At 39.7% G+C, this 24,961-nt stretch overlaps 1 protein-coding gene across 1 annotated transcript; it reads left to right on the top strand.

The window, feature by feature from the left end:
• Positions 1 to 14,058: 14,058 nt before the first annotated feature.
• CXCR4 (C-X-C motif chemokine receptor 4) lies at positions 14,059 to 17,465 on the top strand. The gene is made up of 2 exons (XM_068139152.1): positions 14,059 to 14,173; positions 15,836 to 17,465. The coding sequence occupies exons 1-2, from the start codon at positions 14,135 to 14,137 to the stop codon at positions 16,895 to 16,897; spliced, it is 1,101 nt and encodes a 366-aa protein (XP_067995253.1). The 5' UTR covers positions 14,059 to 14,134; the 3' UTR covers positions 16,898 to 17,465.
• Positions 17,466 to 24,961: the final 7,496 nt, after the last annotated feature.

Here is a 24,961-nt window from a genome sequence, read left to right as displayed (position 1 = left end):
TTACTCTTGTAAAATTAGAAAACCATAAGCTCCTCTTCTGTTTTCTCTAGGCCATTCATTACTTTATCATTTACCCCCCTGTTATTCATATTTGTTCAAAACCTAATAGTTTCAGTCTTTTTTGTCCATGTTCTTCCCCTAAAACAGACTCACTACCCAGTCCTGGGAACCTCCCATGACAGGAACAACCAACAAACTATTTGGCTGGTTTCAAAATACACTGCATTTACTCTTTGCATTTTCACTCATTTTTCATAAATGAAAATATGCATTCCAAGAGTTTGATTCTGTATCACTTTCCTGTTCATGAGTTAATTTAATTTCATGCAAAGTTGATACAAATCATAACTATTCTTACAAAGCAGAATTTTCCATCCCTTCTTTACTCATATGACAGTATCAAGTAAACCAGAAAAGCAAACCTGACCTAGAAAGATACAACCATATTAATTAAAATATACTGTCTGTCCCTTACTAAATTATACATTTCTAAATCTTTTAGAAGCATGCCTTTTCAAATAACTCAGGGGATTTGCAGTTGCCTACTGAGCTTTTCATTTCTAGGTCACTTGTTAAATCTACCCCAGGTCACCACTGACTGAAAATTATTACTGCCTGGCAGCTGTTTTGTAGTCTACATAATATGAATTAGTGGTTTCATTCCACTTCCTAATGGACAAGTGGCCCCATCTTACACTTCGACCTAAATGACATGCTGTTGACTACTGCAGGGAAAGAAATAAATAAACTCTTTTTATTCTATAGGTAGGCCCTCATGGCTAGGAATGAGACCAATGGGACCCTCAGGGCTGTTATAGCACTGCTCTACAAAAAAAAATAAATCCCTCCATCTATGGAATGCCTATAATCAAAATAGATCAAATGTTATTTTGTGAGGCATTGTGGTGATTATTTTGGCCCTTGGAGGACGTTTGTTGTGTGGTTCAGTGGGGAATATGCTACAGGTTGTCCATTGTTATAGTTAAAAAGAGAGTTGTCCCTGCTGCACCATTTCACAGTTCAAAGGGCAGAGAATGTGTATGTGTGTTTGTGTTCTTGTGTATGCATGCAAGGAACAAGAGGAATAATTCACAAAGGCTTCCTGTTTAATAGAAGTAGAAAGAAAATTGCCATTTGGTAGAGATAAAAGTACATTAGAAATGTTTTAATAACAAGACAGTGGACAAACACATAAAGAGATTCTCTATTTTACAGCAAGAGATAGAAATTATAATGTGATCCATATTTGACTTTTGCTCATTGTGTTCTTGCTGCACTGGGAATAAAACAGTTTTTCCTCTTCAATGCCCCCAGTCTTACACTTCCACAAGCATTGCATTCCTTTCTTCTTAGAGCAGACACAAGCACAAATAGACTACCATATATTATTAAAGGACTTTGGGTCTGTCTATTTGTATCTAAAATATTTCTCACAGAAATAAAGTTTAAGTTAGTCCATTATTTTCTCTATTTTCTCTTGTCTTTTACTTGGTAAAAAATAAGCCTCTGTGAATCTGGTACTACCCCTGTCCTTACTGAGCTAGGACAAATTTCCCCTAAGGCCCCCATTTTCCTCTGCATTTTCATTTGTCATTCTGCTCAGCCTGCAGCAATTCAAACAGATCTGCTCCTTGACTGAGAAATCTTCACCTCTTCTTACCCACCAGCACAAGGTTGCTTTTCTATGGTTTTGTGACAACTGAAAATAAAAAAAAAAAAAAAAGGGGGACCATCAACTTCATCTGTCACCACCTTTTCATGTTCCTGTCCCTCAGTGACCCTACTGTCTCTGTTCTTATTTGTTTGCTTCTTCTGAACTTATTGTTCATCTTTCTTTCCTTGTTACTCCTCACTCCCTTCACTCTTTAACCTAACTTTTCCCAAAGCAGCCCTCATTCCACAAATAAAAAGCTGTTAACTTCAAGGTGATTTCTCCACCTTGAGGACAACACCAGGATCCAGGTTGTGCTCTGCTCCATACTGCTTATGTAGATCACTGCATTACCTTTTTGAGAAGCCAGACGTATAAACTAGATTGGCTACTAGGGAGATTATGGTTCTGTTAGTAGCACTTACAAGTCAATAACTGATCTGATCTATTGATCCTTCTGCTATTTCATTTATGAGATTTTCTGTTGGACAAGCTGTTCTAGGATCATTATACACAGGGCTTCATTTCATTATTATATATACAAGCATGTATATAGTCTTATTTTTACGTTTCCATTTTACCCTTTGCTATTAAATTAACTGCTTTTCAGTTTCATTCTGTGGGTCCTGCTCACAAACTCTCTCTCTAAGAAGGGATTTACCTGTATGGAAAGTGGTTCCAGTGTGATAGATACTATGAAGAATCACAGGCAGGCTTAGCAATGTTTTGTTGCCTAGCGCTAAGAGTCTTCTGAGAACCTTTAGAACAGAGAATGGACCTCAGGCCAGACAAACACACTGCCATTTCTTGTCCATCTGTCCCTGATTGTAGTGTAAGAAATTATTCCAAAGTAGAGACAACCTGTGGTTCTTTATTATGTCTATTTCACTACATACATCCAGTTTTTAAGAACAGACACAAACGCACATTCAGATTCTACAGAGGATTTAGTATTAAAAGATAATTTCTGGTAGCATCCAAGCTACTAGTCCAATAATCAACAATACCAGCTTTCCAATGGATTTGTGATTGTGGTTGTATTCCCTAATATCTAACATAATACATCCAAAGTATTTGCTGTTTAGACTGCAGTGGGGTATTAATTTAAAAACTGAAGTCTAGGAACATAATTAAACTTTGCTTTTTGGCATGTCAGGCACTGACCTCTTCCTAAACCCTAGACTCTGGCCCTGCATGTTTACATTTTGCTTTTACCTGCCTCTTCTTGCCTTTGGTTGCTACTTTTCTTATAGGAAACCACCTTGCACTGGCAGTAAGGCAAACAGATGAGGAAAAGGCTCTTCTTGTCTTCATAACATCTGAATTGTTTGCATTTGACTAACGTTCAGAGACTAACACTTTGGTTATGACTGCCCATTCTCAAATCTTCTACACAACAGTCGCTCTTACATAGTCAGGAACTAGTGAATTAACAATTTTGATCCAGTTTGTGATAAACAGCAGTGCAGAATGTGACTGATTTTATTTGCTACTCTAAAATCTGTATTTTCAAGGTGCAAATACTTGATGCAAGTAGTACACTTGCTGTATTGGTCAACAGAGACTTGCTTACCAGCTCTGGCATAGATTCATGGCTTGGACGCTAAAATCTGACATTTGTGGCTGGAAATTGCTGCTCTCTTAGAGCAAAATCAAGATTTTATGAACTACTCAATACTACTTTGTCTTTAGGCACCAGAAGGGTACTTTCTCAGTGGTTATTTCCATCTCACATAAAATTGATCTTGCTACCCTAATAACACCTGAAATTGTAGATAAGGGAATACAAACCCTTGAATTTCACAAAAATGTGCAGTATAAAGGTTACACAATGCTTAGATTCTGTGATCATAAGGTATGTGATATTTTAACTTTCACAGACCTTGCAGCTATCAAAGGGACAGCATTTCAGATCAGAACCTAGGATGATGGGAACTAGGGTCAACAAGTCCCAACAAATCTGTCAAAGCATTGGATTGCTTAAATCTCTCCTTTATTGGGAAATTGTTCTTAAGGCTTGTTCCTCTGGCAGTTAAAAACTTGTTCATGTTTTACAATGTATATTCACCATGACATTACATCCAGGTTTTTATGTGCTAATATTGGTTCAAGTATTTCTTTTCCTTTTCAGATGTCTACTATTCTGATTCATTGTCCTTTTCAACATACATTTTGTGAACTAAGAAAAAGAGGCTCTTTCAGTCTCCTCTCGAAGGAGTAGCTCTCCATTGCACACTTCACCCCAATCATCCTTCTCTGCACCTATTGCATTTGAATTCATTTCTCTTGTGAAGAATTGCAAAAAATATTTCAGAAGACACCTTTCTGGTGCTCTGCATGGCAACAAGAGTATTTCTTTCTCCCTTCAGTACAGCCGGCTTGATATTTTCAATAAGCAAGGACACATCTCTTTCTCAGCTGTATATGAGAAATTCAGACTCATCCTGCAACTGGCTCATATTTGTTTTCTTTTTCCTTCTGTCATGCATGAGGATACCCCAGTTTCAACAGTGACACCTCATTTTCCACTAGTAGTGAATTTCAGTAGCTTTGTACTACTTTCTGTCACAAAGCTAAAGCAAAACAGTAAATGTAACTGGTTCCAACAATGAACCTTAAAGAGCTCTACTGACTGCCTACATGCAACCTATTTCCCTTCCAGTGTCATGATTGTTATTTCCCTTTATAAACTTCCTCATTCACATCAGATATATTGTATTCATTCCCACAGAGGCTAGCTTAATAAACTAAGTTCACCAATTCTCATATGAAATACTTTACTAAAATCCAGAAGAGTGGAATCTACTCTGTTATCTTTGCCTAGAAAATTAAATACCATGAAAGCTATTATATAGTCCTACTACAATGCACCTTTATAAATTTAACTTCCTTTTTGCTCTATATCCCATTTACTTCACACTTAAACGTGCTTCCCACCAGAGATTGTACTGAAGTTTTGTATGCTAATAAACCAACTAAAGCAATAGTGGCTCATGTTATTCTTTTCAAATGTAGGCCAGGCATTTGCCATTCGATATTCACATGACTTTCCCTTGATTTTTAACATGATTATTAAAAACTATGTTTCAGGACTTTTCATTAAATGTAGGTCTTTTGGAATTTGATGAAGCTGATGTGCTGCTTCTGATCTGATCACCTGGCACTTCTTGAGCTTTGCTCCACTTCCAGTAGGGCAGATTCCATATCTGGGTACTTACTCATACTCATTCATATTAGGTATCTTTGTCTTTCTCCACTTATTCAACACTTCCAAAGTTTTTGAAAGGGAAGAAAAATCTGTAATTAGCTTCTCCTCTCAATTACACTCCACCATCAACTAAACTTAGTTCCTTTGTAGATCTATATCAAAGCAACAGAGGATTGCCAGGCTACCTCATGGAAAATAAGTATCCCACTTTTTAGAAAATAGATGGAGAAATCTTGCTCTGGCTGACTTGTAAGATACATGTTAAAAACAGAGGAAATGTTTTCTAATTGCTAAATTCATTTTGACAAAATTCAGGAATTGAAGAATGTCTCTCTAAATTCAGCAGATTGTTACATATTTTACATTGAACGTGATGATAGAGTGATTTCTTCTGCTACTTTCAGTTTTAAATCACAACGACCAATGCTTCCCAAGAGACTTTATTTTCATGGAATAGTTGTTAACAAGAAGCTTTGCTTTAAGATCTTCTTTGCTTAGAAAAGAAGAGGGAATAAAAAACACAGCTTTCAAACCACAGAGCAACCGTTGAAAACTTAAAACCACAATACCAAAGAACAGACTGAGCCTGTGATTACCTAATACAAAAATGTGGTTTAAACTGGGCATCATACCAAGTTTTTCAGAGAAACCCAAGGGGAAAGTGGAGTATAAGTATCCATGGTTACAGTGACCCTTGCTTGGCACCTGAAGAGATCTTTCTAGAAAAAGACAGGTAGAAACATTTATCAGGGTCCTCAGAAGTAGCAAGGCTTCTTCCTGTTTTCATAAGTTAAGAAAAAAAAAAGATAAAATAGCACCTCGTACAGACTGTCCTGAACACAGACTGTAACCTAGACATATTTTTAGAATTCCCCCTGTATGTTTTTCACAGCATTCACTCTGTACTGAAAAATAACCTCAGAAATCTAGAACCATCTACATGAAATAATGTCGAATTCCTAGATTAGCAAATTCGTTTAGAAAGTGAGTGTTCCAAGGCTACTCATTCAGCTGAACTGAACTCGTGAAAGAAGGAACAGGATCATAGGCTATAGTTTGTAATGGAAAAAGTTTGAAGTGTAAATTAAGCTAAACTGGAACTATCATGGCCAAGTGCTGAAGTGCTGAAGCTTCTAAACTCCCTGTGCTTCTGTTCAGCTATACCTTAGAGGGTAATGATATAGCTAAACACAGACAACAGATTGCTTGAATGGCATTTTTTTCTTACTTCTCTGACACTTCCTCACCTGTTCACTGTTTATATGTACATTTGGGGAAGATTTTTTTTTTGTTAATGTGCTCTGATGTGTAACTAGGTGTACTGAAGCATGAACAATATTCATGACAATTTTCTAGATGCTTCTCTGAGTGCAATGATCTGGTGAGACAGTGGAAAAGGAGCTCACATGAGTGTCCCTGGCAGGGTAGAACACAGCTATCTTATGTCAATGTCCATGTACAAGCTCCTAAACCACACCCCTCAGTAAAACATCCACATGTCTTACAAATGCATCCAGAGATGCCCTTTAAATGCACTCCACTACCTTCCTGGGCAGCCTCTTCCAATGCCTGATAATCCTTTCTGTGAAGATTTTCCTAATATCCAACCTGAACCTCCTTTGACACAATGTGAGCCTGTCTCTTTTGTTCTGTCACTAAGCAGACCTAGATTCCTCAGCCGTTCCTCATGTGACTTGTGTTCAAAGCCCTTCAGCAGTTGCTCTTCTTTGGACACACTCCAGCACCTTCAATGGATGCTTATCTTTTATTCTTTATGTTCCTTGAGGATCCTGCCTCACCTACTTGAGCTCCACAGTTCTTCATAACAGATCGTTGATGAATCATTCAACTGTATAGATCTGACCTGGGTCAGGCATTAGCACACTATCACTTTCCTGTCAAAACAATTAGGGCAATTAGCGTTTGTAAATTCTTCATTCCAGCTACTATGGAAATGGTGTGGACAATGCCTGGATCAGCATAAAGTTTGCCTCAAGATGCCTGTTGCACTTTCTAAAACTCAATTCGAACTAGCAAGATGAAAGTTCATCAAGTTCAGTTTTAAGAGATTAGCTCTTTGTGTCATGTGGATTCAGCACTCTGTCTGCAGTAAGAGATATCCTGAAAACTGGATTTACCTCCCCTTTAAATCAGAAACAGAGGTTCAACATCCCAATCATTCTTTCAAGCAGTTCTCCTGCTTTCATAGAGGCTGGGTCAATTAATGACTGAGAAGAAATCACACTGTCACCTCAGTGATTGTTTACAAAGATTAGGCCCAAAATCCTACCTATCAAATTTTCAATACAGCAAAAGTAAATATCACTGTTCATAACGAGTCAGCTCAAAACAATGTGTGTAATAGCGTGCTCATTTCACTGGCAATTAAAGAACGGAGAAAGGAACATAACTGCCATAAATATTCTTACATCTCTCTGTCTACATCCTCATGTTTGACTATAAATATATGGGTATAGCAGGCTGTATACATGTACTCATGGTACTCCAGCAAGCACTGTATAGAGAGGGCTTAACTACAGCACTGAAAATGTGACAACATTTAGAAATGTTGGGTCACATTTTTAACAAATATCAAAATAATGGACAATTACTGAGGAAATGCTATTAACGGTATTACCCAAGTAGGAAGCACTGACTCAGAAGAGTAAATATTCTTACTCCTGCACTTCTTTATTGAAAAAATGATGCACCTCAATGTCATATGGCAAACCTGGCTTCCAGCAGTACAAAAAAATATATAAAAATGTTTGGAATTCTAAAGTGAAATTTCAGGGAAATAGTGGGTGGAGAGAGCCGAAAGACAGAAACGACGGGAATGCGCATCACTGAATTTCGGTGACCTCCCTACTGGCTGAACAACAGAGTCAGTCATCAGTTTTGAGAGGAAGCAGAGGCAGAAGCAATCCCTGGCATGCAGATGCTAAAACAAGTATCCAAGCCGAGGTTCAGCACCCCTATGTACAGATTTCACTTCAAAGCTGTTGCAATAAAACTAAAACATTTGTGAGCTTCAGGCTGCTTAACTGAGCTAAACAGGAAGAGCTGTTGCTCCTTCTCTGCTTTCAGTGCCACTTTTTAAACACAAAACAAGTGGGCTAAAAGCAAACAAAGGAGCTACAAAAATCATTTTGGCAAGCTCAGAAGCCCACATGTGGAAAAATATCCATACCTTCTCCTACATCCAAAGAAAGGAATTAGAAGAAATGTATGAAAATGAGAAAGGAAACACAGCACATGCTTTGTTACATCCCAAACACACAGTTCCACAGACACCATTTCAACAAAAGGTTGATCAGAAACTGACAGGGCGGAAACACAACATCAAAATGCCATTTCTATTGTGTAGATCAAACAGGCTTAATGTACACACATGTAAGGAGATGCATTTTGATCCCGGTAACTCTGAGAACTGCTAGTAGCAGAGGTATGAGAACATGGCCTGATGGACCTATTTTGAGCCGTAAAATAATTCAAGCTGGAAGAAAAGTCTGAATTCAAAGATAGACCAGTTTGCTCAGGGCCCTGTTAAGTCTACTAGTGTCCAAGTAGCTATGCTCAGTTACACTGGCAGGAGAAGCAATGCCCAGCCCCAGACATAACTGTATCTCTAAAGCTATGTACTAAGAAATCATGATGCTGTGAAACTGCACACATGTACAACAAGGAGAGCTGAGCTACATCCTCTAGTTAAAATAGGAATACAGGATGGTCTTACCATGGGTGCACTGAAGCAAATGCTGTCCTTAGGAATCTAAACTGAACTGCAAGCAAGTTTCAAATGGCATTTTACAGCATAAAAGACCAACATAAGACACACATAGTTAAATAGAGCCCTATCTGAATGCTATGAAAGCCAAAATCCTACCTGGTTAAAGGAATCACTTCTGTTATAATTAGGCAGGTTTCAGTTTGTTTTCATAATTCTGATCTGATCACAATTTTGGAAAAACAAAACAAAACACAAAACAAAAACAAAACACTTCAACATGTCTCCAGACATCTTCTGCTACATAGTCATCAAAGATAAAACCTTCAGCTTCAGTGATATGCAAATGAAGACATGTTTGTTGAAAGGATTACCAAAGTTTTTCAAAGCATCTTTTTAGTCTACTCTGCTTCCAAACAAACAATAAACTGTCCTCATGCAGTGAGATTTGCTAACCCATAAACATAGCCAAATGGAGGAAGAAGATCAGAACCTTAATGAGTTTGGTCCCCTTTGAATTTTAGCTGATCAGTGTCACCAATAATTTCAACAGGCTCTAAAATAAGCACTTTCTGTCTTCAAAGTGCCTTGCAAACATCAACCAATTAATCCCTACAGCTCTCCTCTGAGGTAGGTAAGTAGGTATTGTTATCCCCATTTTACAGTCGGGTGAACACAGTCAGAAGGGTTAAGTGATTTGCTGCAGGCCACAGATGGAGGTGGGATTAAAACACAAGAGTGACTATGACTCCTTGTAGAGGACACCACTTTTCTTTCATTTTTTTTTTTTCCTGCTGACTTTTCTGTGCTGACTTTAGACATCTTGGCCTTGTGGCAACACTTAAAGGAAACAAAGTAAATTCTCCTTGTTAAAGGCAAGGACCCATAAAGAAATCTGTCTCTTACACTGGTGTTGAAAACATTTTTAGTTGCCTTCTATTGGTGTAAGAATTTCCCTTTAATTTTGTTCTGATATTCAAGAATAATTCCTTTCACACAGCTTCCAAACCAGTTGATTTAGCTGGTGTCCTGCCTGTAAGAGGGGCAGACACTGTCCTTCCAGGATCAGGGTAACAGTTGGTAGGGTTGTTCCACTGTAGTGCAGGCAGAAAGAAATGGAGACAGGAAGCTTTGAGAGCCAAGAGCAAAGCAAGCCATTAACTGAAACCCAACTCCAGCAAACTGCTTGTAACCATTCTAACAGGCGTAAGATTGATACCTTTCCCACTTCAACAGAAAGATCAGATGGAGAAGGCAGAGTATATCCTTTTCCTCTCTATGTATACAACTTCAGGCCACTTGAAGACCCATTTGTCATGAAGTCAGTCCTGTGTATGCTAATAAACATTTGAGTTTTATAGGGAAACCATTTTTCATGGTGTTTCACTTTTTGATGAGGAAGTCCACAATATCAGTTCCCTGGAGTAGTTTTTAGAATAGAAAAATATACTAGTCCAAGATAATCTTGCAAATCCTGAGCACATTTGCTGCTATTTTTTCAGAAGACACTCCCCTTACTTTCAGAAGCCTTCCAGTACAAGAATTGAGGTGCACAGAGAAAATGAGTGAATATTTGAAAATTATTCACTGTATAGTAATTTCAGCCATATTGCTGGTGATGTATTTTTAAGACACAATCATCTATGTGCCCTGAAAGGATATCTCCATGAATGCTAAAAAACAAGGGAGAGTTTATTAATACACTATTGTAATTAATACATTTTGTTGATATTCCCCTACTAAATAAACCAGGGATGGGTAGAGGTGGTTGAGGCCCCATCCCTGGAGGTGTTTAAGACCAAGCTGGATGAGGCTCTGGCCAACCTGATCTAGCGTGGGGTGTCCCTGCCCATGGCAGGGAGGTTGGAACTAGATGATCCTTGTGGTCCCTTCCAACCCTGACTGATACTATGATAATCATATCTCCCTTGACAATGGTGTTATCAAACTTTTAATAGCTAGAAGTTTACTTTGTTAAAGACACTTGTGAAGCCTTCAGATTAATTAAGTCATTTAACACAGTTAAATAAAATGCAATTTATTTTTTTTCACTTCCATGGACATTGAATCAAAAGATATGGGGTTTGTTTTTTTTTTCTCCATTAGAATTTATTAGAAATTGCTTTGCTCTTGCATGACCAGCTCCTAAGTCTTCCCTTAGAAGACCAAAAAAAAAAAAAAGAAGAAAAAAGAGAAAGGTTAATGATTCACAACGTGAGGAATTGTATTGTTAGCATAACAGTGAAAGAACACTTAGGATTTCGAATCTCAGAGGACATTTTCAGTAACAAAAATATGTATTACATGGGTTAGGAAGGGTCTGATTTTCACAGTAATTCGGTAAGCAGAAAAACATGTAATGCAAAACATAAGCTTGGAAATTGCTATTTGCTAGCTCTTTCTTAAGAAGATTTGTAGCTAACTCTGCATTACATGCTCTGCAGAAACCGCTTCCTTCTTTTTTCACTTTGGAAATCATTAACTTGCCCTCCATGGTCCTCCATGCAACAAAGGATGTTTTCACGTGGATTTTCTGATAGGAGAGACACAAGTGATGGTAGATAACAAATAGTAGTGTGAAGAATGGTTTTAGAAGACCTTCATCCAAACACATTTCAGTGATATCTCATCAGGTAGGGTATCAATCCCCAAATTTCCCACCACTCAGCACTACCACGCTTCAGAGCTAATCCATGGAACTAGATCATTCCTCAGTTCCGAATTTCTTGTGTTATCTATGAACACAAATAACTGAGTCACCGTCCCATATCCCATTAAGTACAGAAATCAATCTTCCCACAATACACTTGGGTTATGGGTCTATCTGCACAGTGAAATGGAGGCATGATAACACTTGCCTACATGGTCTGTAATCACATTTGCAGCTCTGTGCGTCGATACCCAACATGTCAAGCCACTCCATGCTATCCACCCCAACAACCAACCAATCTTCTCTCAAACTTGCCAAACAGCTCTAGAGTTCACACACACATATATCTTTTCTTGCTCATCTGCAACCATTGCCACAAGCTACCTACACTACAAACATATTTTAATGTCCTGCACTGCATATGTAGAGAAGCAGTGTTTAATCCTCTCTGCCTTTCTGAGATGAGAATATGTTCTCCATCAAAATACATCTGTCACCCACATGTGTTTCTAGCAAGGTAAGATCGAATTTTTCCTGGAAGCTCATCTCCCCTCTATGCAGCTCCATGTCCAGATTAGGTTTTTAGCACCTGTTCAGTATGCATATTTCTGAAAATATGGTTCACATGTGTGCAGGTTCATCAGGCTGGAGAGACTTCCAAGTAGCATATCCTTGCAGAAAACTGTACGACAACTGCTGGTGCCATGAGCTGGGTGTCCTTTACAAGTGAAAAATTGGAAGACAATATAGATGTGATCCTACTCATTCATCTACAAAAATCCCTCATCTGCTCAATTACCTGCCTGGTCAGCTGACATTGGGGTGCAGATTAGTTGGAGCATGTATTTTCCTATTTGTATGTCTAGACAGTAGTGAACACATCAAAGTTTCTGTGGAAAATAAGGATCAACTCATCATAATGATAATCTTATCACACTTCAGCAGAGTAAAGTAATGGTAATGTAAGGCTAGGGTTAGCATCTAAATATGGATATTTGGTAGAAGATTTTTTTTTCTACAGAATTCCAGCATGGTATCCCTCTCAAGGTTTTCTGAATATAAACTCAAAGTAGATACTGAGTTTTCTAAAGACTGCTAATTCCTGGGTTATAATCAATTAACATTTGCTTTTAATGCAACTTGTATGCGATACTCCAGACCTACTAACAAAATATAAATTACTATCAAATTATAATGTAGTTAAAGTACATAATCATGTTAGAGATCATAACTCACATACTATGCTTGTAACAAAAAGAAAGAGAATCAGGGTTACTAATCATAACCAAATTCATACAGCGGTGCATGAAGAGTTCTAGAACTTTTAGGGGAAGAGTGTGATCCTTATCAAATACCTAGAAATAAATCTTTGCATCTCAAACCGGTGGCTAACTCGGAGCATGTAAACTGGTAATACGCACATGTAAGAATAAAACTTTTGTCAAAGTTTTGCTTTATTCATCCCTTGAGGCTACCACGGTAATCTGAGCATACTGTTATTGCATAAAGAATGCCCTTCTCCCTTCTTTTTTTCACTCCAAATTCCAACTGTAAAAGAGTAAACCTATATAGCTAGGTCAATGATTCTCAATATCGTTACTCACAACGGTGTGAGTTGCAAAACTGGGGGGGAGGGGGGAGGAGACAACTCACTCTTCTAATCAAAATCTTTTCTGCAAATTAGTTTACTTGTGTGAGTATCAACAGTGCTGAGACCCCAGAGACAACTGTAAAGGAAATCCATTATTCTGTTTTATTTTTCTTTATATTCAGGTTGGTTTTCCCCTGTAAACCTAATTTATGATTGCTATTTTTATCCTACACAATTCTGTAGATTTCTCTGGTTTGTTTTCTGGTTTTGTTTGAGGGTTTTTTGGGGGGTGTTAATTGTCTGTTTGTTTGTTTGTTTCCCCAGATTATCCAGCTACCTGAAACAGATCACTACTAAAGACATTCACCCTTCACATTTAAAAAAATAATTTACTGAGGTTGAGATTATAGGGGAAGATAAGCAGTGTTTCAGTGGGCCAATAAAGAGCTCACTGTTAACTATTCTTACATTACAAGACACTGAGCATGCAAATCCATGGTTTTAAATGAAGTCAGCAGCACCATCATTATTGTGACAGTGTTTTATTTTCTTCCCATTTTCCATTGTTTCCTTAACACAACTCTTGTGACGTTCCAAAGCTTTTTGGTACAAAAGCTATCATCATACCTTAGACATGTGAATGAAGCACTTGCAGGTCCTCATCAGACCTCTCACCCAAACCCACAGACACCAGAGTAGTTCAGTGGGCAACTTGCAGTTCACTCACCTTGCAGCCCCTGAAAGGTCTGCAGAACCTCTTAACCCCCCAGTAAGGACCATCACCTTACTTTCTGCCTCTCCCAGTGCACTCTTGACCTGACTACATTTTGAAGCGTGTGCAGGACCTCTCCTCTTTCCCCTGTATCACGACTCCTGGACCAGTGACTTCAGCCGGGACTCGCCTGGGGTACCCATGGCAACAGGGGGCCCGACAACACACTTCAAAGAGTTTTCTTGAGGGGAAACTCAAAAACCCGCTTGTACGCGCACATCAATCAGAGGGGTGGTAAATGCCCCTCCTGTAAGGAGCGACGCCCCCGCGGGCACTTGGGGCAGGTGCAGGTCCCCTGCCCCTGCGCGGCAGACAAAGAGCGGGTCCGAGGCGCCCGGCTGGAGCCCGGGGCGCGGTGACACCCGCCGGGGAGGAGCCAGGCGGGGCTGCCCCGGGGGCGGGGGGGCAGCGGGGAACTTATAAGAGCCGCGTCCCGCCAGAAGAGCTTGGGCGGGTGTTTGGTGTGGTTGTGAGTGGCGGCGCTGGGAGAGGCGCGGCGGCACCAGTGACTCGAGAGCGCAGAAGGAACCGCGCGATGGCTCAGAGCATGGACAACAGCCTCGACAGCCTGGATGTAAGTGCTGGGAGCTGAGCGGGGCTGTAGCCCTGGCTCTCCGCCGTGCTCGCCCGTGTGCGGGCTGTTTGCAAACAAAGGTGCCCGCGGCAGAGGCTGCGGGTGTGGGCGAGCGAGGATCAATCACCCTGCGGGGAGCGGGGTCGGGGGCAACGCGGGAGGCGCGGAACTCGGGGCCACGCATCCTCCCGCTCCCCGGCCCGCGTCACTGCGGGGGTCTGCGAACAGGCAGGACTCGCCCCTGGCGCTCTTGCCTCGCTGCGTCTGCTTGCAGCCTTTTGGACCTTGCTACAGCCACTGCCGGACTCCTGCTTCTTTCCTTCGGCTTTGCTGCTTGGCCGTCAGTTGAAATGACATGTGGCGCCTTTGTGGGCTGAGAAACACCGCTAGAGCAGTTAGAGACACGGGAGCTATGAGGGGGAAGCGAGCAGGGAAGTTTGGAGAGCTTTGACTGCAGGGAACCGCACCTCTCTATGCCGGTGCCCGCCCTAACCCCGGCCAGGTGCCGGTGTGCCGGAGCGCGGGGAGCGGCGAGAGCGCCTAACCGGCCCCTCCCGAAACACGCTGGTCTTCCGGAGTGCGCTCTTCTATATGGGGGATTGAGGAGCAGAAGGGAGATCTCCGGCAAGTTCCAATTTAGGTCTGCAGTTCGTTCCCGCGGAGAGCGGGTGCACCCGTGTGCGAAGTGCCGCGGGAGCCCCGGGGCGCATCCTGCGCGGAGCTGGGGGGCTGCCGGGGCATGGAAATCACCCTCTGAAAACCTGAGGAATAGGACAGAGCCAGGTGGCACTCGCCCGCCTGCTTTGCTTTTCAGCATGGTGGCCAAAACCGTTGGTGGTTTCCTGACGTGCTTTCATGCCCTCACCAGAATTTCGCTTCCTTTTTCCACTGCTGTACTTAGTTGAGCAGCCCAGTGCCAGCCAGCTTCACCCCTGCCCTGCCGCCGCATAGGGAGGGGAACAAAGGGAGGGAACGTGGCTGGTTGTGGTGACCCTCCGTGGGGTTTGAGTTCTCTTGCTTAAGGTCACCTCGCTTTTTCTTTTCCTTATGGGCTTTGAGGTTTGGTTTGGTTTTGGTTGATTTATTTTTTTTATCTTGTGCCTGTGTGTAGAGCTGTCAATTGCTTCTCAGCAGGGAATTCTTGCTATTATTTATCTTTTATTACATCAGCCAAGGGGACCTTCTCTATTTCTCCTTGACCCCATCCCCTTAATGAGAAGAGATTTTGGAGCAGCAGCATTTCTGTCCCGAGTTATTTATTTATTTTTTTTATAGCTCTGTTGCAAGTGTTAAATGGCATGGGATATATTCTGTACAGACAAACGTTTTACATCCAGCACTTCTGTGCTCTTCTACTTGCAGTATCTATCTGGTCAGAGTACTGAAGTATCCAGAACCAAGCACTTCTGGAAGTAGCCATTATCTATTTCTTTTCATCCCCTATCCTTTCTTACAAGATCTCAGAGAGGAAGTTTTTTGACTCGTTCTTATATATACATACATATATATATATATATGTATAAATTGTGTTTTTCCTTCTGACATTCCAAAAGTTTTTCTAGTCATGATGATGGGAGACTGTTCAATCAGCTCTTAACATACAAAGTGAGCTTTTGTAGAGGACCTAACATCTAATTTTAATTTTTTTTCTTTTTTTTTCAGCTGTCCTCCGGGTTAATTATTGAATTTTCTGATAATGGCACAGACGAGATTGGTTCAGGTGACTATGGAGACTACGGAGAGCCATGCTTTCAGCACGAGAATGCTGATTTCAACCGGATCTTCTTGCCAACAATCTACTCCATCATCTTCCTAACAGGAATAATTGGCAATGGATTGGTTATTGTTGTTATGGGCTACCAGAAGAAACAAAGAAGCATGACTGATAAATACAGGCTGCACCTCTCTGTGGCTGACCTCCTCTTCGTCATCACCTTGCCATTCTGGTCTGTGGATGCAGCCATAAGCTGGTACTTTGGGAATGTCCTGTGTAAGGCAGTTCATGTCATTTACACAGTCAACCTCTATAGCAGTGTCTTGATTTTGGCCTTTATAAGTTTAGATCGTTACCTGGCAATAGTCCACGCTACCAACAGCCAGCGACCACGAAAGCTGTTGGCTGAGAAAGTGGTGTATGTAGGTGTGTGGCTGCCAGCTGTGCTTCTGACAGTGCCTGATATAATCTTTGCCAGTACTAGTGAAGTAGAAGGCAAGTATCTCTGTGATCGTATGTACCCACATGAGAACTGGCTGATTTCTTTCAGATTTCAGCATATCTTGGTAGGACTTGTCTTGCCTGGTCTAATAATCCTGACGTGCTACTGTATTATAATATCTAAGCTGTCACATTCAAAAGGCCACCAGAAGCGCAAAGCCTTGAAGACAACTGTTATCCTCATCCTTGCCTTCTTTGCCTGCTGGCTGCCATATTACATTGGCATAAGCATTGACACGTTCATCTTGCTAGGAGTCATCAGACATCGTTGCAGCTTGGAGACGATAGTGCACAAATGGATCTCCATCACCGAAGCCCTGGCATTCTTCCACTGTTGCCTGAATCCAATTCTGTATGCCTTCCTGGGTGCCAAATTCAAAACATCAGCACAAAATGCCTTGACATCAGTTAGCAGAGGATCAAGCCTCAAGATTCTTTCAAAAAGCAAACGTGGGGGACATTCTTCTGTTTCCACAGAGTCCGAGTCTTCAAGTTTCCATTCCAGCTAACGCTGCTCCTGGCCATCATTTTATAGACGGACACTTTAAAGTTGCGCAAGACTTCAGAAAAACAAGACTGACCATAATGTACAGATCTATTTACAGTTGGAATTTTATATTGTTTCTTTTAGTGTCTGTGAGGTTTAATTGATTTATTTATATAAAAAAAAACTTTTTGTTTGATGACATTGTCTAGGCAGGTCCTGTGGACAAGTGGTTAGTTCACAAAAGTTTTAGTGCTTGTCTGTATGTAGAGGTGTGAACTAAACACTTCTGGGTTGTAGCAAATGATTGTTAAAAGTTTAGAAAATATTTCTCTGTTGTTTATATGTAAATGTTTTCTGTGTTGCTGTTGTTTTTTAAATTTTGGGTGGAGATTTTTACCTTACTACAAGACGTTTGGTTTACAATAGCTTAATTCTGCTGTAGAAATGGCACTTATAACCAAAGCCTTCTCTGTTACCTGCTAGGGTTTTTTTTTCCCCCCCCATTCTCAGTCATTGATGGTTTGCAAAATGTTCTGTCGAGGTAAATAAAATTATATGACAAAAAATTATTTTGAGTGGTACTTTTATTTCTGGTTAAATATTTTTCTCGGTGCTTTTGCTTGCAATTCTCTCTTTGAAAATTGCATGGCTCTTGGATAAAGAGCAGGAAAATGAGTTTCAGCACATATTTGACTATTCAGTTGACAACCTGTGAGTTCTAAGTCATTTGTCCTTCTCAGCAGAATACATTTCCCCCAAGTTAATGTTCTCTTTAGAATGAGTTGAACTATCACTTTAAACAAAGAACTTTTTTGAGGGCAAAATAAATGAAACCCAATCTATTTCAGCAATTTCTAAAGTTTTACAGCATCCTCGGATTACTGCATGTGACTAATCTTTATGCCACGCATACAAAATCAATCCTGCATTTCCGTCCTTTGCTGTTTCTCCAAGTTTAGTTCCACATATTAATAGTAAGCAAAAGTAGCTGAATCAAAGTAATTCTGCTACTTGCCATTGCATCTAGAGTAGAAATAGTCATTTGTGCATGTTCTCTGTGGAAGAAAATTGTTTGTCTGTATGGAGCTCTCACTATACTGCCTACATCCAGATTTCTTAATATAATACAATCATCATTTTTCAAACTTCTGTGTGCTAGTTCTTAATTATTTCTTTTTCAGTAGGAATCAGCCAGACTATGGAATTTTCAATAATTATTGTTAGAAATATTTTAATGTTAACAGAGTGCATTCAGAAGAAACTAATACCCAAGAGGACAGCCACTGAGAGTATTTGTGTGTCCCTACATTAAAACAAGCAAAATGAAACAAGCAAACACAACTGTTGCTGATCTAAGTTAAAAAAAAAAATAAACAAAATCTACCAGTCACTCAACTGAAATAAGTAACATAGATATTGCAGTGATATTACCTTGAAAGAATGTTTTTTACAAGTAGATCACCCTAGTGATTTGCTGGAGCATATACCACTGTGCTTAACTATACATTAAGTTACTTCCTTTATTTTGGATTTCAATTTGCTGACCCAGCACAAAACAGACCTGGGAGGGGGAAAAAAAAATTCCAGCAATTTTTTAATTGAATGTGCTCAATGAGGAATCCAATGAGCACTATAAAAGTGCAAGTCTATGAAACCTGGAGCCAGGCACAGGAAGAGAAAAGTGAGGATGAAAAAGAAGAGGAAGCAGGTCCCCCCTTTTAGCAGCTAAACTTCTAGATCAGTTAACTAATGCATACCTTCACTCAACATAAATTAACAGAAAAGATGCAGTCTTGAGAAACAAAAGGTCTCACTTTCATCAGGTTGTTCCTCATTAACAGAGTTGAGAAATGAGGAAAACATGGTGTAGGAGCAGAAGTTCTTAAATGGTTTGTTTTTGTTGGTCATTTGTGTGTTTTCTTAATTTAGTGAGGGTTTCCCCCGTGAAGAATTTGTTCTTCTAAATGATTCTGATTTTCACCTCAGCCCAATCAATCACTGTGATTTAATTGCACTTATAAAATACTGGCCATCAACATGCTGCTGCTGCTTATTTGTCAAGGAAATGTTTAGAGCCCTGTAGCATTAACTTAGATTATTCCCAGTATACTTTAGTCAGTCAACTGGTACCTCAAGTAGAGAGCAGGAAAGAGAGTGCCAGACAACATAAACTCATCAGTCCATGCTACTGCCAAAGACCACTGAAAGAGAACTAAACAAACAACAGAAAGCATTTGTGTAGAAAATAAATTAGCAAAATTAAAACATAACCCATGCCCCAGAGAGATGAGACCTACATTAGTTTTATAAAACCACCATTGTTTTCAGTAGATTTAGTGATACTATGGACAGAAGAAAAGGAGTTTCTCCTTGAAAAAAGAGTTGTAATGCCATTGGTATTTTTCTTCAGCAAGGGAAACTAGTCAAAAGCCACAAGTATTTCTTTTTAAGTAACTCGATATAAATATGAATGCAACATACATTTGTCATGCTTGCAGAGCAAATGTTTGCAAATTGAATGAAGTTGTCATGAGGAAAATTAGTAAGAAATTACGAATCCAGTTCTGTCCTTTAAGTAAGTCAGAGCAAATCAGGCAAATTTCTCTCAAGGCCACTGAGCTGTTGCAAACATACCATACTGGTAAAAAATATTGATAAATTCCATTTAAAAACAAAATCACCTTTAAGCTGGTTGTTTTGGGGTTTTTTTTTTGAAGCTGTGACTGTTTTTTTACATCTTTGTAAATCAAAACCAACCCCAGTAAATGCATTTCTCAAAGCACAAGCTCAGTGACAAAGGTGAATTGAGTTTTCAATTTATATATTGGACAAATCCACACACATCAGGAACTTCCCAAACTTTTCAAATAGACTTTCCAAGTCTTTTTCCAACTTATTCTTCTCTCATCTACAGGTTAATCATAATTACATTCTTCCAGACATTCCCAATGCATAGTCTCAGCCTTTTCTTAATGTCATAAAATAATAGCTGTACCAAAGTAATTTTAAATATGTAACTCAAGATACAGGGCAGAAAACAAATGTGAGAATGGTGAGTATTGGTTACAAACCAGTTATAAATATTACATAGCAATTTAAAGGATTTAAAATATGTTCACAAAGACATTGAATGCATTCTAATGTATTTAGAAAGACTCTTTCCTTTTCTCAGGCACTTTTTTGCCAGGGTTTTTTCAACATGCTAACAGCAATGCTGGACCGACCCAGGGATGTTCACCTAATGCTCTAATGCACACGTTCTGAGTGCTTAAGATTAGTCACAAATCCTATGGATCATGCAAGGCTAAACCAAGAACAGAACATGAACATGAATTTACTCTTGCTGCCTCTGAAGTGTTGTTTGGAAGTAAAGTCAGAATACTTAAAGCCACGGGATAAAATGACACTATAATCCATTATTTGTGTGGCGTATTTTTACTCTGTCTAATCAGGTTGTACAGAATCCACCTTAGAGGAGCATACGAAAAGATAAGTGGTGGTAGTGAGGTGTCAGAGCTAATGTTCGCAGGCTATAGAGGACAGTCAGTAAGGTGGAGTTTCTTGTGTTTTCATGGCTAATCTTGTGACACAATCACTATACAGGGGGTTGAAGTTCTATGCATATACATAAATCAAAACAAAATCACCATAAAAAAAAAAAAGGAAGTAGCAGCAATAACATGGAGCCATTCATACAAGTGAATGGTTTATCTTTTGATGGTTGAGCTATAGCTGGACAATGTACAAAGTGACCACCTCTAGATGTTTGGTTGAAAAGGCCATTTTTTATATTGTTTGGGAAAGGAAACAGCGTGATGAGGAAGTACTTCCTTGATCCAGGCATGCCTCCAGAATCCCCTAACAATGGAGTATTCTCATATTCTCATAGTGCTGAAACTTAGGAAACACTCAAGCAGATAGGGCACCAGAGTTTCTGCTGAAAGGATGCCACTCCCTCGCTTTATGTTTTGAAAGAGCTATACAGACTCCTTTTCACAGAAATAAATCATGTGGCAATTGAAATTACATGAGCATTGGGATTATTTCTCACAAAGAATGCACAGATTTCTTTAAATCTTTTCTCCTTAGGCAAAAAAAAAAAAATAAATTCTATCACTCTTTGAATTTTCTATGAAAATCTTTAGCAGGATGAAGTTTAAAGACCATTGATTTTAACAACTATGCTGTATCTTCCCACCATTCTAGCTCAAACAGGACATACAATAAAACAATGCTATGCTTATTGTTCTTGAAAATACATTTTAATAGCAATTGATCATAAGAATGCATTTATCTGTATATTTTTTTTTAATAAATACATCTAACAATGTAGAATATCAGCATCATTTTTCGTTACTGATACAAGTGATCTAGGCTTTAGCAGAGCTATTACTGACTTCAGAGGAGTCAGGATTCCCTTAGAATTCATTCAGAATTAGACATAGTTTCATAGTATCAGTCAGGGTTGGAAGGGACTACAAGGATCATCTAGTTCCAACCCCCCTGCCATGGGCAGGGACACCCTACACTAGATCAGGCTGGCCAGAGCCTCATCCAGCCTGCTCTTAAACACCCCCAGGGACGGGGCCTCGACCACCTCCCTGGACAACCCATTCCAGGGTCTCACATCCTAAAGTGTATATCCTATAGACCAAATCTATTACAAATGAAGATTACAAGTTCCTCTGATTTCAGCTGCAGTCAGAGATCAACAAGAAGTTAAATCTTTCATGGTGGAACAGGTGGAGTTGTTCTGCTGAGCATAACAGAAATAAATTTTCAGTAAAACGGTTTTCTCTTTCTGAAGGCATGAAAGCTTTGCATACCCAGCTATCAACAGCCTGAGAGCAATTTGTCTTCAGTGGCATGGTGTTTGAAAGAAATAGGTCAATATTTTAAATATCCATATGTTCTGGAATTCACACCAGGAACAGATTCTCACCATACAAACATGTCAAACTAAGTAAAAATTATGAGGGAATTTTTCAGTGGTTACACTGTGAAGAGGTCATTGGCTACTGGTTTGGTTTGACTTGGTTGGAGTTTGGTTTGGATTTTTATTCTTTTTTTTGGCTATTGATGCTGCTTTTTATTTCTACTATCTGTTTCTCATAGCTTCTATTCTGCTTGACTTTTCCTTCCAAAATATACCTTTGTAGAATTTCTAATGGCTCTGTTCTATTAAGACTACACACAATATCCTGGAGAAGCAAGAAAACTTAAAGAGAGACTGTTCAAATAAAAAAATGCAGCCTTCAGATGAGTGTCTTTCTCTTCTCATGTGCCTTTCTCTTCCAACATCTGCTTTTCTTTAGCCAAAAGATAAATTGCTTCTATATCATACAAAAAGTTTGAACTCAAAGGTTGGTTTTGTTCTCAAGTTTCTTAAAGTGCAATCACATCGCACATGTGTTTACTTTCTTGGATCTTTCCCATTCAGCACTCTGTAATCGGGAAGATCTCCCACGTCCCCCCCCCCCAAAAAAAAGAAGCATGGATAAGAAAGACTGAGAATATGAGAATACTCCATGGTTAGGAGATTCTGTAGGCATGCCTGGATCAAGGAAGGACTTCCTTGTCATGCTGTTTAGTTTTTCCTTACCTGCTTGTCAGTGTCATCACTGGTGCCAACACAGCTACAAGAACATGGGCTGTCCACAAATTTGCTCTCAATACTGATGCATTCTGCAAAGCCTCAATAAGACTGGGCAGCAATAGATATCACTGATAATACTCTTGATCTATTACTACTTTGTCAAAGGTGAGCATGACACTCCTCAATAGATATAATACAAAGTAAACCTGAAAAGTTCAAGCAGAGCATCTCCCTAACACTCATAGCAACTCAGCCTCTTATTGGACATTCCACTTGTCACCTCTCTTATGGTTACTCCTTTTCAATTCTGCCCTCTCTTAGGCTAATACTTGTTTTCTTGTCCTTAGAGGAAAATACCTAATATTTGAAATATATTTTAAAAACACACATTCTGCCAAATTTGTCTACAAGAGTTCAGCAAAGAGAGAAATACTGGCATGCTTAACAGCAGAGGATGAAACTGAGTACTGACCTCAGCTTCCATGGATCAACTCTGAGGAAAGTAAGGGAACAGTTTTGGGTTTTAATGGATATGTTTTAATGACAGCAGTAGATGGGTCTTGTGAATATGAGGTTCATTGCAAGCCTGTAATCCATCGATCCTTCTCTTTTGGGAAGGAATTACATCTCTTCTACAAGTGCTAAATGTACTGTTGGCACTCAGTACAGGAATGCATTGGTGAGAGAAGCTAGAGTCTGTAACATGAATGAATGGGAATAAAAGATTATTGTATAAGGGCATGGTTTCATGTTAGATCTAGCTTGACAGAGAGGTAGATTTAATGAGTTCCTGCCCTCCCTTACCACTCAGTATTTACTATCTTCCTTTCCATAACCTTGCAGGTTATGCTCTCCACTTACCTTTTGCTTGCTTCCTCCCTGACCCCATTGTGGTGGTATCACTGCATCAAGCTGGGCACTAATAATGCACTGACACCAGGCAACTGAGCTCATCCACTAATCAACAGGACCAAAAGGGACAGTCTGATGCCTCACAGACCCCTTTCTTCTCTCCTTTACTCTTAACTACGTGTACCACTCAGCCTCTGCTGCTCATATGACTCCTTGGCCAGCCAGTTCAGCTCTTGAAAATTGGAGTTTCACAAGAATTGGAAGCAATCTAACTTCCTCTGCAGGAAACATCTTCAGCCTGTCTGCCTCCCTTTCTCTGCTAATCCTTTCATTTGGTATCTGATATCTTCAATACTCTCTTATTCTTAGCCCTGTGGACCTGTCTACTGCTGTGCACTATCTACTGAATCAGTCACACTTTCTTTAGACTTAATTGACTAAGTAGATAAAGTATCCATTTTTCCCCTGATTTATTTCATACCATTTTAATTAAGTTAGTCAGCTCTGAAAGAGGACTAACTACATCCAAGATAACAAAATAAACAGTCTGGCACATTGCTCAAAAAAGATAGGAAAGTTCTAACACTGACCTTTTTTGCACTGACCTTATTTCAGTGGCAATAAATTCTTAATTTGGCTCCCTGTATTTGTGAAGCCCACCAGCCCACCAGAAAATGAGCCAACAAAATAATAGATTTCAGCCAGCATAGTGAACTAAACTGATTTGCTATGAAACAAAGCAATTGCAAGTGTGAAAGTGGAATCAGGCACCTGGGAGCTGCAGGGGGAGCAAAGAAGGGAGACCCTGTCTTTTAGGAACAGCAAGTTGTTAAACCAGTTTAACTGTCTTGTCAAAATTTCCTTAAGTAAACAGACAAATTGTTAAACAAACATATACCAGTGCTCAGGTAGAGGGCAAGAGGTTGAAAAGGTATGGAGAGAATAGATGCTCTTTAATGGAAGTGAGCCTGGCTTCCTTTGTAACCAAAATATAATTACTTGTCGACTACATCACCATGGTTCTGCAGAGGACTTTTCCCTAAACCAAGGCTCTGGACAGAGGTCTTGAATATCAGTATTTTAAACAAAAGAGATCTGTAATAGTGTGATTAATTGTGTTTGTGATTATCAGCTATATTGCTTATCAGAGCTATTTGTTAAGACACACTAAATCTACATGCATATGCAAGTCCACAGGAGTTTTTGAATGCTATGGATGTTTGCATGGTTTTTAAAAGCAAATCCTTGAGAAGTACAGAGCAGGTTTTCTCCTAAGTAACAATCACTTTTAAAAAGCTAAGCATTTAGTTTAAGTATTATGCTGTGACTCCCTCCTTATAGTTAACCTGTCAACTATGGAAAGAAGAAATTGCCTTAGTATGAAATCTGCTTAGGAGAAAACATTAGATCCCTGCCTCAAATTCCAACCCAGTTCCACTGAAGAAATGCAGTCAGCCCAGTTGCGTTGGAGCCAAACTAGATATGCCTAGGTTGTGTAGTCTGAATGTGTGTATGACTCTTAATGCTCTGCAATGAAGGGGAGAGCCTGGCAACTGCATGAATGTTCAATGTAATGTAGTGGACATCATTCCAACAGTCTAACTTCCGTACTTCAGCCGCGAGAATAAACAGCCAACA

Source organism: Melanerpes formicivorus, unplaced genomic scaffold (genome assembly GCF_026170545.1).
Source record: "Melanerpes formicivorus ecotype bairdi unplaced genomic scaffold, bMelFor1.0.p_v2 SCAF_5, whole genome shotgun sequence".
Lineage (NCBI taxonomy): Eukaryota > Metazoa > Chordata > Aves > Piciformes > Picidae > Melanerpes > Melanerpes formicivorus.
This window is presented reverse-complemented; position numbering and strand designations above follow the sequence as displayed.

Excerpts from the sequence above, each read along its gene's own strand:
- CXCR4 (XM_068139152.1), top strand. The coding sequence starts at position 14,135 with ATGGCTCAGAGCATGGACAACAGCCTCGACAGCCTGGAT. Across the intron at positions 14,174-15,835 it reads ACAGCCTCGACAGCCTGGAT|CTGTCCTCCGGGTTAATTAT; the intron begins GTAAGTGCTGGG and ends TTTTTTTTTCAG.